This window comes from Anser cygnoides, chromosome 1 (assembly GCF_040182565.1).
Source record: "Anser cygnoides isolate HZ-2024a breed goose chromosome 1, Taihu_goose_T2T_genome, whole genome shotgun sequence".
NCBI lineage: Eukaryota > Metazoa > Chordata > Aves > Anseriformes > Anatidae > Anser > Anser cygnoides.
The window spans coordinates 157067523-157081785 of NC_089873.1; the positions used below are offsets into that span (position 1 = coordinate 157067523).

General features: G+C 37.8%; 1 protein-coding gene across 1 annotated transcript in view; it reads left to right on the forward strand.

The window, feature by feature from the left end:
- The window catches only part of DZIP1 (DAZ interacting zinc finger protein 1), a 35868-nt gene that overhangs the window by 18656 nt on the left and 2949 nt on the right, over positions 1 to 14263 (forward strand). The window contains exons 11-18 of the mRNA XM_048072678.2: positions 4209 to 4268; positions 7334 to 7479; positions 7811 to 8003; positions 8381 to 8510; positions 8708 to 8758; positions 9685 to 9887; positions 10283 to 10413; positions 13667 to 13838. Coding sequence (XP_047928635.2) covers positions 4209 to 4268; positions 7334 to 7479; positions 7811 to 8003; positions 8381 to 8510; positions 8708 to 8758; positions 9685 to 9887; positions 10283 to 10413; positions 13667 to 13838 — 1086 coding nt within the window. The remainder of the gene's footprint in view (positions 1 to 4208; positions 4269 to 7333; positions 7480 to 7810; positions 8004 to 8380; positions 8511 to 8707; positions 8759 to 9684; positions 9888 to 10282; positions 10414 to 13666; positions 13839 to 14263) is intronic.

The following is a 14263-nucleotide window of genomic DNA, read 5'->3' on the forward strand; positions in this document are numbered from 1 at the left end:
AAGAAAATTAAAGAAGTAAATAATGACTGTAACTGTGGCTTATATTCTTTACATCTTTAAGAAATACAGCATTTTACAGCAAACAAGTTTTATATTTTGTCTTTGGTTTTCATAGTGCACTTGCCAGAGTGCTTATTGTGGGCATTACTCCACTATAGACAATTTTAACAGTGCTGTTTGGGCTGAAAGTACTTTAGCATTTCATAGTTCAAAGTAAATAGACAGGATTTTTCTTCAGATACTGACTAGTAGGTCAGATTCCAAAAGTACTAACAGAATATTGTGGGTTTTTTTATGTTTATTTGATTATTTTAAACTACTAGATAAGAACAGACAAGTGATGTATGGTGTGATGGAAACATACAAAGGCTGAATTCTTCATTATTGTTAGATGTATTTTCCTATTCCACCTGCATGGAAATTGTCTTCAAATATTATTTAAAACAGAAATGTCATGATTTATCAAAGTATGCCAGGCAGAGCTTGCTCTCCACGCATACTAGCTTTCAGAAGAGATAGTGTGGAGGATGTGGGTAAATGCTTCCATCATTGTGGAGGTCATCTTAAGGTTGCAGACCTTACTGGTGGTTAGTATTAATATGGCTGGGTTCAGGGATATACGACAGCCAGCGATACATGACTACAGCCAGTTCGCATTAAGACTGGGATTGGCAGCTCCCATTTAGCTGGGTTAAAGGGGGAAAGCTAGGCAGAGGATTTAGCAACCGTATCATTATGAGCCATTTGGTTAGGGTCAGGTGTTGGGGAAGACCAAACAGAATTAGGTTTGGAGTTAAAGCGGTTCAGGCCGGCAGAAGAAGTTGGTTTATGGCAGGGTCTGCAAATGGCTGTTATCACCCAGAGGCATCTGGTTATTGCTGAGCAAGTGTTTTACAAGGATCACTGGGCGTGGGTTAGAATTAGGCTTGGGCAGACATTGGTCGGCATTGAAGAGTTATGGTTGAGTTAAGCAGGATCAATTAAGCAACGTAGCTGCAGCAGAGCCTGTCTGAATAGGTTGAAGTATGAAGTTGATATTTATCTATTTTATAGTTGAGAAAGGGGTGGATCTGGGAGTCAGGGTTCAAAAGGTGTCAGTGAACAAAGTGTAATTGAGTTTGCATCTGAGCTGCAAGACTGATGTAACCTCCAGTTCTACCAGTCCCCTGGTAGTCCAGAGCAGGTGATCTACCTGCTGGAGCACAACATGCCTCCTTCCTTGCCTCAGCCTCCTGGCACCTATTTCCAGTGAGGCACAGACGCAGTCTGGGTGTTCATTAGCTGTGTTCATGTGGAGAGGGGAACTGAGAGGTGGCTAGGAGCAAGTCTAGGTACCAGCCCAAAAGGGAAGGTGGTAGTCTAAGCTCAACGCTCAGGCTGGGACTAAAGTTATTAGTGAGGTCCTGGCCAGCAAGGTCTGATGCCAAATATGTTGTCGTAGAACAACGTCTGCTAGCATCGGCTGAACTAGATTTAGGACTGATAACTGACAGGAAAGTAACTGGCTCTACTTAATTCAAAAGTTGCAATGGTTACTTTTTTAAGGCTAATGTTGGATTGCGGCCCGGTGAGATTTTGAGCAGAAAGGTCTGATGAACTAGAGAAGGTTATCATAACTCAGGGTAGTTAGGTTTGGGGTTTGCATCCGTGGGATATTTTTAGATTTGAAGTTAGCAAACTGCTAACTTGAGGTTTAGGTGGATTGTCCGACTTAAATGATTCCTAACAATGAGCTGGCTCATACTTACATGCTGCTGATTTCAAGGATGTGTGCTAAGGTAAGAGCTGAGGTCAGATCAGTGTGATCAGGCTGCTAGAAGAAGCACATCCCTGGTAAACTTACCGAGTGTGGCTCCTCAGGGGGTCATCCCTACACCTTTCTGTAAGCCCAGGGAGTGGTGAACCAAGCTGCTGTTTGTTATGTTGGATTCCAAGACGATGTTTAATAAACATCTCACAGAATATATATACAGTAAAAAGAAAGGCGTGCTTTCACTGGAAAAGTTGGTGTTTCCAGATGTTCCACTCCCCCCATGTCTTAGGATTTGATCTCCTCTGCCATCGTGCAGTGCACAACAATATTACACATAGCAGTAATACACTTTTGGTTTTGCTCTTGCAACTCTTCTTTTGCTGGTTTTAACTTCCTATGTTTCTAGTATACTGAGGAAGATGAATATATACCTTTATTCCAGTTCAGCAGGTTATTTTCAGGTCTGAGTTCTGGGAACTGGGCTTTTCCTTTTTACCTGACAAGGTCTTGTGGTGGGATGAGTCGCCTCCTTTAAGGAGATTGAATTTGAGTAAAGTACAGAGAAAATGAGTATAGATTAAATCCAATTACATAGCAACTAGGTGTGTAATAGGTCCAGCCAACAAACTCTGAGGCTTGTGCTCATGCAACTGAATTAAATCCCACCAGAGTATCCCTTCAAGCTCTTTCCTCCAAAACAGAGGCACTGCAGACTTTTTGAAATGTTCCCAAACCATTCCTGAGCATTGCTTTGGACATTGCTACTTGGTGCAGGGCAGCAGTGCATGAGGAACAGCTCTAGGAGATCAGTAGCATGGAGGATCATCTTCCAAGGCCCACTAATGCTCTGACCACTGTTAAAATTACGGCCTTACAGACTGAAAGACTGGAAACCTGTTTGTCAATCCATCTCTCAGGGGTTTGCTTTAAACTGCTTCCATAACATATACTGACAATAGCATCTTGTTAGCATCATGTGACAGGTACAGCATCTTTTAGAACTTATTCAGTGCAAATTGTATGGGAGCAAATCTCAAGTCTTGTAACCTACTTGGAAAAGCAGTTGAGGGTCTTTTCTAAGAATATAACCGCATGTACAGAAATCATGGAGAGAGCAGCTACCGTACTGAAGGGTTTACAGCACACTCTGTAGTCCCCATTCAGATGGGGAATATTGGAGATATGACGTTATGTCATTTAGCTCCAAGTGCTCATTTCGCTGTCATAACCCATCCCACTGCATTCACACGTACACCCAGTTGTACAAGATGTGCTGAAGAGCAGACATCTTGACAGTAATGCCACTTCTTCCCATTCCACCAATACAGCATAACAGCCACTGAGAGTGCCAAAGGATTCTTGTGAAGGCTGAGGCAAATATATGTTGGCCCAAAATATTGGCCAATAAATTGTTTTCTCCTATACTGCCAGTAGTTGAATGCTGAAAGTATAGTTCACACATTTCTCTGTTTTTATTATAAACCCTAGAAGAAGCTCAAGTTCTAGTTTTGATTGAAATAAATTTATATAAAGAAGATGAATGTTAACATTTTTAAAACCTTAACTTTTTATTAATTTTAATTTATTAAAAGCATTTTCATGTATTCCCCGATATTTGAAGTCTGCAAAATTCTAAAAGTATACTCTGGCTTCACTTGTGTAAAACCATTTTTTCTGACAGCATAAAGAATAATAATTTCAATGTGTTTAGGAAGCTTTCTTCAGCAGAGGGTGTTTCAAAATAGCTTTAAAGCTCATGATAATACTGAATTGCACTATTTTGAAGTCATTGAACATTTAATAGATTCTGCTGGAAATTTTATCTTTATATATACATAGGTAAATTTTCTCTGTCTTGCACATACGGACTCGCTACTAATTCTCTGGATTAATGAGTTAATGCATTTTTTGATGTGTATTTTTTGAGGATTTCTATATCCATCTATTTCACTTGCCCTTTGCAAACTTTTAGTATCAAATTGCACATAAACAATATTTTAAAAATGCATTTAGAAATGAAAATGAGTCTTATGACAAATGGATGACTATTAATTTACTTAATCCTAGGTGGTCTTGTCTTTGTAGATGCTTAAAACCACCCCACCTGGCCTCTGGACACCATTCCAGGAGGGCATGGGTTTTCGATAGCTCTGTGACACATCAGCTAGCCCTGTGCAGTAAAGCTGATATATCTGAGGTAAAGCAAGACAGCGACATTTAGGCAACTGAACCAATCCCAAAGCAATTATTGTATTAGGACCACCTCTACAAACGTTTTCCATCAAGGCAGCACTTACAACTGTGGAGAGTCATGGTGCATTGGGCTTGTGATTGTTCAGCAGGCTGTCAGCAGTCAGGAAAATTGACATCGGTGTGTTTTTTGCCTTACTTTCCCCTCTCTGGACCTTGACTTTCTTCTGTCCTGTTTGTCTGGTGTTCCTGTTCTTGTTGTTAGAGCAGGCCCCCTTGGTACACATGCTGGAGCCCATAGAGGAGCTTTCAGAAGAGGAAAAAGGTAATGGTTGATTCAGAATGAAACGTAGCTACGTGTTTTTCTTGAAAATAAAAATGTGAATATTATTTGATGTGTTCAGTATTTTTCATTGTACTTGAATATGCTTATCTGGTTTGGGTGGGAACATTCCTTGCATGTGTCAATTTCCTTTTGCCATTGGTGCTTGTAAATATTATGATTTCCTTATCCAAGTTTGATATGTTTTTGTGGAGATCTGACTTAACTCTTTAATGCAGGCATATTCTGTATGTCCTGGGGCACCTGAGATAAGCAGGACACAAATGATTGATGAGGAATACCCCCTTACTAGGAAATTCTTTGGTATAATCTGGTGCTCTTGTAATGTATGCTCACTTCTTTTTCATGCTTGGCATAAGCAGGTAAACAGCTCAGCTAGAGGAAGGAAGTTTGTGGTGAAGTGGAGGCTGAAGCTGCCAACTTTTATAGGTGAACCAAAGATACTTTTGCAAGTAATCTGAGTTATGCCTACCTCTGAGCAGCCACAGCTCTGGCCAGGGTTGTGCCCAGTGTTGGTAACCATTGCCCCATGCTGATAGCTACCAACCCAACGTTGGCAGCTGGTCCTCTGCTTCATCTGAGGAAAACTTGGACAAGGCCATATTTACAGGGACAGAACAAAAAGTGTTGGTTCATCATGCGTGGTCGTCTGCTGGAGGAAGCTCACAGTACTCGAAAAACCTAATAACTGAATAGCATAATAATCTACGCTGTGCATAAAAATAAATATCAGTCTTGAACCTTATAGCCAGTGAATTCATATTTTGAAAGAATAATGCTGTTTTGAAAGTGAATACATCTATGCCTTAAGTGAGAAATTTCCCCAGGGAAAACCCACTGACTATCTGAAGTAAGGACTGCTTACATTTTTGCCGTTCTTTCTGCTATTTCTCTCGCTTGCCACCTTCTCTCTTGATGGATTGTCTTTGATTCCTCTGCTGCGCCTAAAGGCATGGCCTGCAGTGCGAAAGAAAGAAAGAATGCAGTCTGGAAGGATGGACCAAGATTTTTTTGTTTTGCTTTCAGTGACAGCCATCTATAAGGGAGAGTGTGAAAAGTCTTGACTCGGCAGATTGTTTCATTGGATAGCTGAGGCAGCAGACCACACTTAAGGTCCCTTGTCTCCAGAGTTGTCAACTCTGGTAGTGTTGGTTGGTTGGTTTAAACAAAAATCAGTAAGAAAGCAGTTCCTTAAATAGAGCTCTTGGCTCCTGCAAAGAGGATTTGGCTTAAGTTAATTAGCAAGAATTAATACTGTCATTAATTAGGTTAATGCTGGATAGTCTTGTTACCCATATTAGTATGAAGTGATTATGAATTAAAAAATGATTTTAGATGGATCTGCTTTATTGTAAGGATTAACATTGGAGAGGGACAAGATGTAAGCTCCTTTGGAGTCTTCCCCTTAAAATGTGAGATGTCTCATGCCAGGTTTTCTGGGAGGATTTCATGCTGCGTAATGGATCAGGACATCACCGTCTCCTGATCGGCAGTAGTCTGGTAGTCCTACCTTTCTGCACTGACCAGTAGTTTACCTCTCCCAGGACTCAGCTCTTCACTTAAATGACTTTTAATCCCACCTCTGTCAGGTAATGAGTTGTCCGTATTGTTCCCAAGGCCAGATAAGATTTCAGCCAGATACTGTCCTCTTCGATAGAGATCTCTCAGCGTGGTAGCTGGACTCGTTCAGTTGTAACTTCCCAGAGTTCTCTCCAGAACCCCTCGGAAGCATCTTCCTCAAAACAACCTAGATAAGTTATTTGTGTATGTTGAGGTTTTTTTTGAGTCCTCTTCTGGATGGTTATCTTTTCCTTAAAGAAAAATGAAAACTAAACGGGACAGCTTTTTAAGTAAAAGGAAAACTGGTACGTTTGTTTTGAAAGAAAACATTTGAAAGTCATAATATGGGATTATTCCTTCAGTTATATCCATGTCCATGGGTTGGCAAAGGACTCCACTGCCCTGTGATGCATACTGGAAAGAGAGAAACTCTTGCCCAAGATTTACCTTTTATTTCAGGGGGGAAAGTTGGGAGTGCAGTTCACAGCATGCTGGGATGTTGTATCCACCTCTGTGTATGCTTTTAGTCTTTGCTGACCACTGCCAGACAGAAGGAGGTACCATGGCCCCAGTGGTGTGTAAGTGTTACTCAGTAAAATTTCCCTCTTGCCAGAGACATTTTACAGGCAGGTTCCAAGTGGATGTGTTTTGCTTCTTAACTCTCCTGGATGACTCTGTAATACTTCGGCTTAGCTTTAATACCAGTCTTTAATTTAGGATAAGAATCTGTCTTGGTGATTCCTTATGTCTTGTGCAAGAGTTCATGTCATTACTGGCACTTAACGTACGGGAAAGAAGTAGAAAGTTCTTCGTCCGCTCTTTAGCGTGTATGATGTCGTAGATCTGCGTAGAAGAAAACTGAACTTTGTCCTTGAAAGAGTTTTAAAGATAAGTAGTATCAGTTTTGTATTCGATGAAACTGTCTGCCTCAGACTACAGTTTGTTTTTACCAAGATTTCTGAAACGCATTACAACTTTCCAGAGATTTGAGCTCAGTAGGCGTTTTTTTTATCAGTTTATCATGTTGCTTGAAACTCTTCTTGAGAACAAGTTTGCTCTTTTCCTGTTCTAATTCCTGCTGAAGTTTAGCTCTGATTTGAGATACCACTTTTAGAGGACTTGGTTATCAGAAGACAGTCTTTCTTTATCAGAGGTTCCAAAGAACAGTTCTAAAAGTTAAGATCTTTGTTGTTAAATATTCAAATGTATATTTACAGTGGTTCTGTAACAAGAAAAAACAAGACACAATGGCGAGTACTAGATTAGATGCTGAGTTACAGTTTCCAAGTGAGCTGACTTCTATAAGCTATCTCCCTTTTTTAAAAAGAATGCAAACTCCATGTAGACAAAAAGTGCACTTGTATGTCTATGGTGTTTGTAAAAAAACAAACAAACAAAAAAACAAACCTCAATGCAGTTTTTAACTGTCTTAGGTACTGTGGATTTTTCAGATGTCTTTTAAATGCATTTTTCCATTCTTATTTCAGAAAATGAGAAAGGTGATCATAAAACAGGTAGAAGTAACCAACATTTAATAAATGCCTTGAAGACGGATCCTTCTTTAACTAAAGAATTAAGAGTTGTTTTGGAGCAAGCCCTGGAGGAGAAGCTGGAATCCCTAGGAATTAAAGCAGTGAGATTATTTTCAGTTCTTTAAAAGAGGGGTAACATTTGTCCCACTTCTTTGCTATTCTCTTTCACTTCTGTACCACAGCCCTCCACCTAGAAAATCAAGTGCTAGATTTCTAACCATTATAAATCAGTGTAATTCATTAACCTCAGGGAATTTCCATCAAATTACAGCTGTGGATGATTTGCATACACCTATGAGCAATGTTTTCACTTTGTGATTTTTTTTTTCCTATGGGTTTTGTAATATTTGAAGTTTAAAAGAATGTATTAGATTGTAGGTTATAAGTCCCAGAAACAATAGCCAGTGTTTACAATATGGTTTCTTTCTTTAGGGTGTTCGTGGTATCCCAAGTGATCGTTTAAATAAAATTTTGCGTGCTGTTGAATCTGCTAGAGAACACAAACGGAAGCAAGAGCCTGACATGCAACAAATTCGAGAATATCTTGAACGCCAAGTCAGCTTTAGGATTGAAGAGAAATCATCATGCAATAGAACTGTTGCCAGTCCTCATCTTCCTCCAGAAGGTTAATTAATTTCTTTATTTCAGTTTTATTACTATGGTACTGAAGGTTTTATTTAGAAACATTTGGGTCTAGCTGCTTTCATAATTTTTCACATAACTATTCTGTGTAGTTAAAGCCAACTAAACAATTTCCTTTAAAGGGTTATTAATAATTAATACTAATAAAGGTATTTAATTGCAGAAATTTTATCTCCCACATCGGAAAGATATATGGTAACTGTGAACTGTTCTGCAGAAAAAAAAATATACTTTTTTCCTTTATTCTGTAAAACCATAATCTACAGCAGAAACACATTTAATTTTAGAAAGAAATCAGATGTTAATATAAAAGATGCCAATCATTGCCTCTAATAATGAGGTGGATAACTTCTCTTATAGGTAAACAGAAGTTCAATCAATTGGGAATTTCTTCATCTGCCGTACCACAAAAACCAGTAAAACGGTCTTCAACATCTGTCCGCCCAGCTGAACAAAGAACAGCCATCACTGAGAATACATCTACACCAAAGTAAGAGATGCTATTCTCATAGTCCTCATACCTCAGGTTAACAATCCCCTGTGGGTTTGTTTTTTTGGAACTGATGTGACTGTTTCATGCCAATATATTGTAAAAATTGTGGAAACAATTCATATTTTTTTCTACATAAACTTAATACTTCTTTAGTTGACTGTCAGTTTTGAAATAACTTGTCTTGTTGTTTTTAGATCCACGAAGCTTTTTGGAAATGGATCTTCCAGAAGGACGTCTAGTATCACGTATGTTTTGTTCTGTTGGATTTTTGAAAACATTTTTGGTACTTGTAATGCAAGAGCTATTACTAAGTTCAAATTATAAATACTTTTCTGGACTTTACTTCTTCTTACCTCCCTCTCTCCGCATTAATCCATTTGAGTCCATTGTTATAATCCCCGAAAGATAGCATATTCTCATTTCAGCAGATATGTTCTTTATTGGGAACCAGAGACAGTCAATAAAATCAAAAATCACTAAGTTCCAAGCCAGGTGGAAGCATTTAAAGATTTTGGTGACTTTACCTTTTCAGTTTGTTTTACTTACTTTATTTTCTTACTATGATCAGAATTAAACGCATTATTCCAGGTCTCATCAGGCACATTATTTTTAATTTTCTGCTTTTTTTTTTTTCTCGGTACCATTTGAGATATAATTCTAAACTCATCAAGACAGAAGTAGGTTGGGTCTGGCTGTTAACATCTAATTAACAACTCAACAGTTATTCTAACTTGAGAGTGTGTTACGGAAAATTCCTAAATTATTTTCATCAAAGAGAATACCCAGACAGACTTTCTGTGGTGCAAGTTCCATGGCCCTGAACTTTGCTCTCCCATGAAAGTCTATTGTTTGCTTGGCAAGTTTTTTTATATGTTGGTGTGTTGGTTTTGTAAAGATAGTTACATAGGCGGAAATAATCATGTCTAAGAGCTCTCTTATATCTCATATTGAGAGATCCATTGTGATAACTTTTCGAGTTTACTTAGCAGCAGAATTTCTTTCTGAATGGTTTTATTGATAGAGTTTATGGCAGTTCCTGTTTTTGGTTGTGTTTTTTTATTTCACAAGAAAAATGCACAGGAAAGGAAAATATAAGAAAGCTTAAATATGCATATGTCAGTGCAGTCACTGAAACCCAGTAAGTCCTCAGGATGTATGTCTTTTTGCGTAGAACTCCACCATTCAGTTCAGAGGAAGAAGAAGATGAAGATGATATTAAACAGTTGTACATATCATCAGAATTGTTGGAAAAGCAGTCAAAATCATCAACCAGCAAAGGCAACGCTTTTCAGATGGCTTCTGACAAAAGTGATATGGATGGGGCAGAGGAAAGTGAAATTGAAGAAATTGAAACACCTGCCAAATCCTCAAAAGGTTTTTTTCACTACTTTTGTATATGCATGTTTTAACAGACTGTGCACGATTTTGCTTTTGCTGATATTTCTGTGTTAGAAATATCATAACAAAAGCAGGGTATCTAGTCTTGTGTATGTGTGTTTGTATGCAATCTCTTATCTTGGTAGTGTATTTATATTATTATAGTACTTAGGGATGTCAGTTAAAATTAGGTAAGTATCAAGTTGTATGACTGCATGCAGAAAAAGAGACAATCTCTGCCTTAGAGAGACTTCTGTCTGAAACAGCCTTTCTCAGCCTTCTGTTTTGTGCAATATATTCAGGGAGTTTACAATAAAGCCTCAAGAACAATTGCCATGCTTGCCTTGTGAATGAAAATTGTCAATCTATATAATTTTTTTACGAACTTCTAGGAACTGTTATTCAAAAACTGACTGAACAAGTTGGAAAGAGTCTTTCTAACCATGGAAATAAAAGCAAACCAGCTGGAGGGGTTAATGTCGCACAAGCATTTATTAAGAAAGAAGAGGTGCAAGAACAGAAGGTATGGTCATTATTAAGTAATTGAACTAGGTACCTAGTACTTGAATGAGATCTGTTGCCTTTTATTTCATGCTGAAACCATTTTGATGCAGTGAAGAACTTAAGTCTCAAAGGCAGTTTTGGAGTTGGATCTAAATTTTTGGGGTATCTTCACTGTTACATATTGGAATGCTAGAGAGTGAGCTGTGGCATGTGACCTCATCATCCACACCCCTTACTAGCTTATACCACGGCTATTCTGGCTACCTATAGTGATCCAAAAGTTTGGGAATAACTGATATCACTTTATCTCCTGTTTCAGCGCCAGAGTGACACACCTTCTTTACTTTCCTAGTGTCTTATTTTGATGGAGGAAAACATGAATTTGCTAAGCTAATATTTTTGAGTATTTTTAATTCTTGAGCTCTGTCTGGTATGGAACTCTTAAATGCATTTTAATGAGGGAACAAATTCCACTTATGAGGGTGGAAATTTGTTCTGCTGCATCTAGTTATAATCATATACTGTTCTCAGACTACATCCAATCTATCACTGGTAACTGTCCGTTGAGTAGAGCATGTGTTCTCGATCAGAATACTAACACAACTTATTCTCTACCCCTCAGGCTTTACTAAAGCCCCAGTCTTCCTCTCAGTGTCGAGTTTTATAATTGGTAAGCCGTTTTGGTGCATATTGATTTTTACCTGAACTATTTTTTAGTAAGAACAAGAGTTACTCTAAATCAGAAGTCAACAGCAGGTAGTGCTGCTTACTTCAGTACGTTAGTAGGTTGAAGTAGATGGTCAGATACTAGTTCTGACATTCAAGAAAATCTGTTTATTTAATAAACAAATAATAATTACTGAAAACCCTGTTATCCATAACAAAACCGATGTGTTAGGGCTTCCTGACTAACAATGAAATCGGAAATTTATCACTCCTCCTAGGTATAGGGACACATCTATTTCAGTTTCCAGAAAAGGGTGACAGTCTGAACTTGAGCCATAATGGTGGGGTGCTTTTAGTTGCCACTGGTGATACCTAAATTGTCCATTGATTGCGTCAGAGCTGCAAGTCACACTGAAATCAAAATTATCAAATCAGACATGACTATTGCAATGTAATTTGGGGCCTGGTGTTACTTTCTAATTCTCTGCAAAGCCAGATGATTTGAGATTGTGAAGTAGTCACAGTTACATTTAGGGGATGTTACGTTCAATAAAGATCTATAGCTGGTTGGCCACTGCATTAAGACATCTGGGCTTCAAGAGCAAAGAGCTGTCACAAAACAAGACTTAAAAGCTGTGTGTTAAAGATGTGGAATACATTTTTGTTGTAATTTGTTTAGAATATAGAGAATACACAGTGGCATGTTGCAGTGTGCACATGATGAGTTTGAGATGAGTTTATGAACCCCGGGCAGGGATTGCTACTTTGCTTCTGTAATCTTTACAGAACAACACTCCATCTTGTATTCTTTACTAATTATATACAAAGGTGAATGTCTTCATGTAGGTATTTGTATGTTTAATTGCAGGCATATAGTTTGGGTTAATTATTTCAATTTTAGTTGGAATTTTCAAAGGTGCTCCCCCCCCCCCAAAGAAAAAAGGGGGGTGGGCAGAAAATGCCACTGACATGATTTCTCTCAAGATCTGTGTTTTTTATTAGCTTAGGGTGACTTAAGTACTAATAAGTGCTAATGGTCATTCTCAAAACCCACGGTACCATAAGACCTAAGACAGCTATTGACATGTTTTATAAAGTTCGTGTTTTACAGAAGTTACTTTGGGAACATTTCAGAGAACACTACTTCTGTGCTTATCTGAAGCTGTGTTATCTGAATTCACCTGTACCAGATACTGTATGGGTTATGGTATTTCTTTGGAGTAAGTTTGAGTTAATAAAATTGCCTGGCAGTTTTAATTGGAGCCGTGTATTTTGCACTTGATCAAAACTGAATTCTGTGTGAAGTTGCTATTTTTTCTCTGTATTTTATACGTTTAAAAACCAGTTGAGGCTGAGTGAAAGTTTGAGGAAACTTCCTCCAGCATTTCTGAGTATATGAGACTGACTTTCTCACTGACACACCCTTAAAATGCAAATAATTTAAAATGGCAAAATGTTGAATCCTGGTATGTTAATAATACAGCACAGCAAGCAGATCTGTCAGTTTTTGAAAAGCAGTTTGCAACAGTTATGAATGTTAAACACTGAATTATGTTGCAAAATAACTTTTACTCCAGTCTCTTCTTTGGAGACACACTACATGGTCATGTTTGTGGATTTTTCTCTGGTATATACATAACTTACATTGTTTTCCAATTGCATCAGAATGTTTCTTCTGTGCAGTGGAAGCACATTCTATACGTTATTGTAACATTCAGAGGCTCTGGTGAAATAAGGTTTTTAACTTTGTGAGAAACCATCTTTATCTTTCCATGGGTAAGCTCTGTAAGCTAGATTCCTTTGAACCACAACTGACTGGCAAATAGGGAAATGCTGCAGCTCTTCTTTCAGAAGATGAATGAAAAAATTTAGTTCTCGGGCTGATGTGATAAGATTGGCCATGGACTTGCTGCCTTCGGGTTATCTGTTTGATTTGATAATCATCTTGTGAACTCATGCAAATCCACCACTTAATTAAAAGTGGTCATACTTGCGCATATTGATAGTGAGTCTTTGGAGGAATATATATTTTAGCTTTGAGCACCAGGTTTTTAAATTTATTATTTAATTTTCCCATTACATAAATGAATTTTAGATTTAAAATGCAGTATTAAATTTTAGTGTGAATACAGAATACTTATATAGCAAACTAAACTGCCACCTTGCATGATAACGTGTATCATCTTTATTTTCATGTAAGTAATATCCCTTCTAAAGTTAAAAGGATTTTCCATCTCACTGGAACAACTAATATTCCAGAAAAGAAGACCCTTTTTTAAGAGTTAGAACGTATTATGCCAGAAAACATAGGTTTCTGCCAGTTACGGAACTGGCCCTTTAACTTTTGCAGTTCCTGATTATTAAAAAAAAAAAAAAAAAAGGCAATCTTTTAGCCTTGGAACTATAGTAACAAATTCATATCTGTATTTAATGTATTTACATATATAATTGAAATATGTGGATGTTAAAACTGGTGACAGATGGCATGAAGGCTGTGCACCAGTGCATTTTTCTTCAACAGTTTCACATTGCTGGGTTTATGGAAGAACCTGATCTCAGCAGAACTTGATGCGACAGAGGAAAAAATGCATTTTTTTTCTCCTTAGTTCACAGAAGTAGATGAAGATGACTGGGATATATCATCTATAGAAGAAGACTTTTTATTGATGAAAAACGATAGCGGTCAGAAGGCATTGGCAGCTCAGAAAAATGAGTCAAATGCTGCATCTGTTGTACATGCGTGGGGTCTTCCGAAGAAGAGTGTACCAAAAGAGGAAGGTAATACATTCATACTTCTAAGTTACAAGTCTTAAGTGCCTGACACACCTAGAGGAGAACTTAAGTGTAGTGTATTATACATTGTAAAATACCGTATATTGAATAAGAAGAAAAAATGTATGTGTTTTTACATATACATACATATGATATGTGTATGTAAACACACACCTGTAAATACCTAGAGATGTCAAGGAACTTAAATTTGAAACTTTACTGTCAGGCTTCAAGCATGGTCTTAAAAATTGATCATCCAAGAATTTTTTTTTTTAGCCTTTCCCAAGTTTGAAGCAATGAGGAATTTTCTTACTCTGTCTTGAGAATAACAATCAGCTCTTAGGTTTGTTCAAGATACCTATCCAAGTGTCCTACCAGACTGTGATAATTATTTGAACCACTGGTAAGGAAACAGCCTCAATCTCACAGAG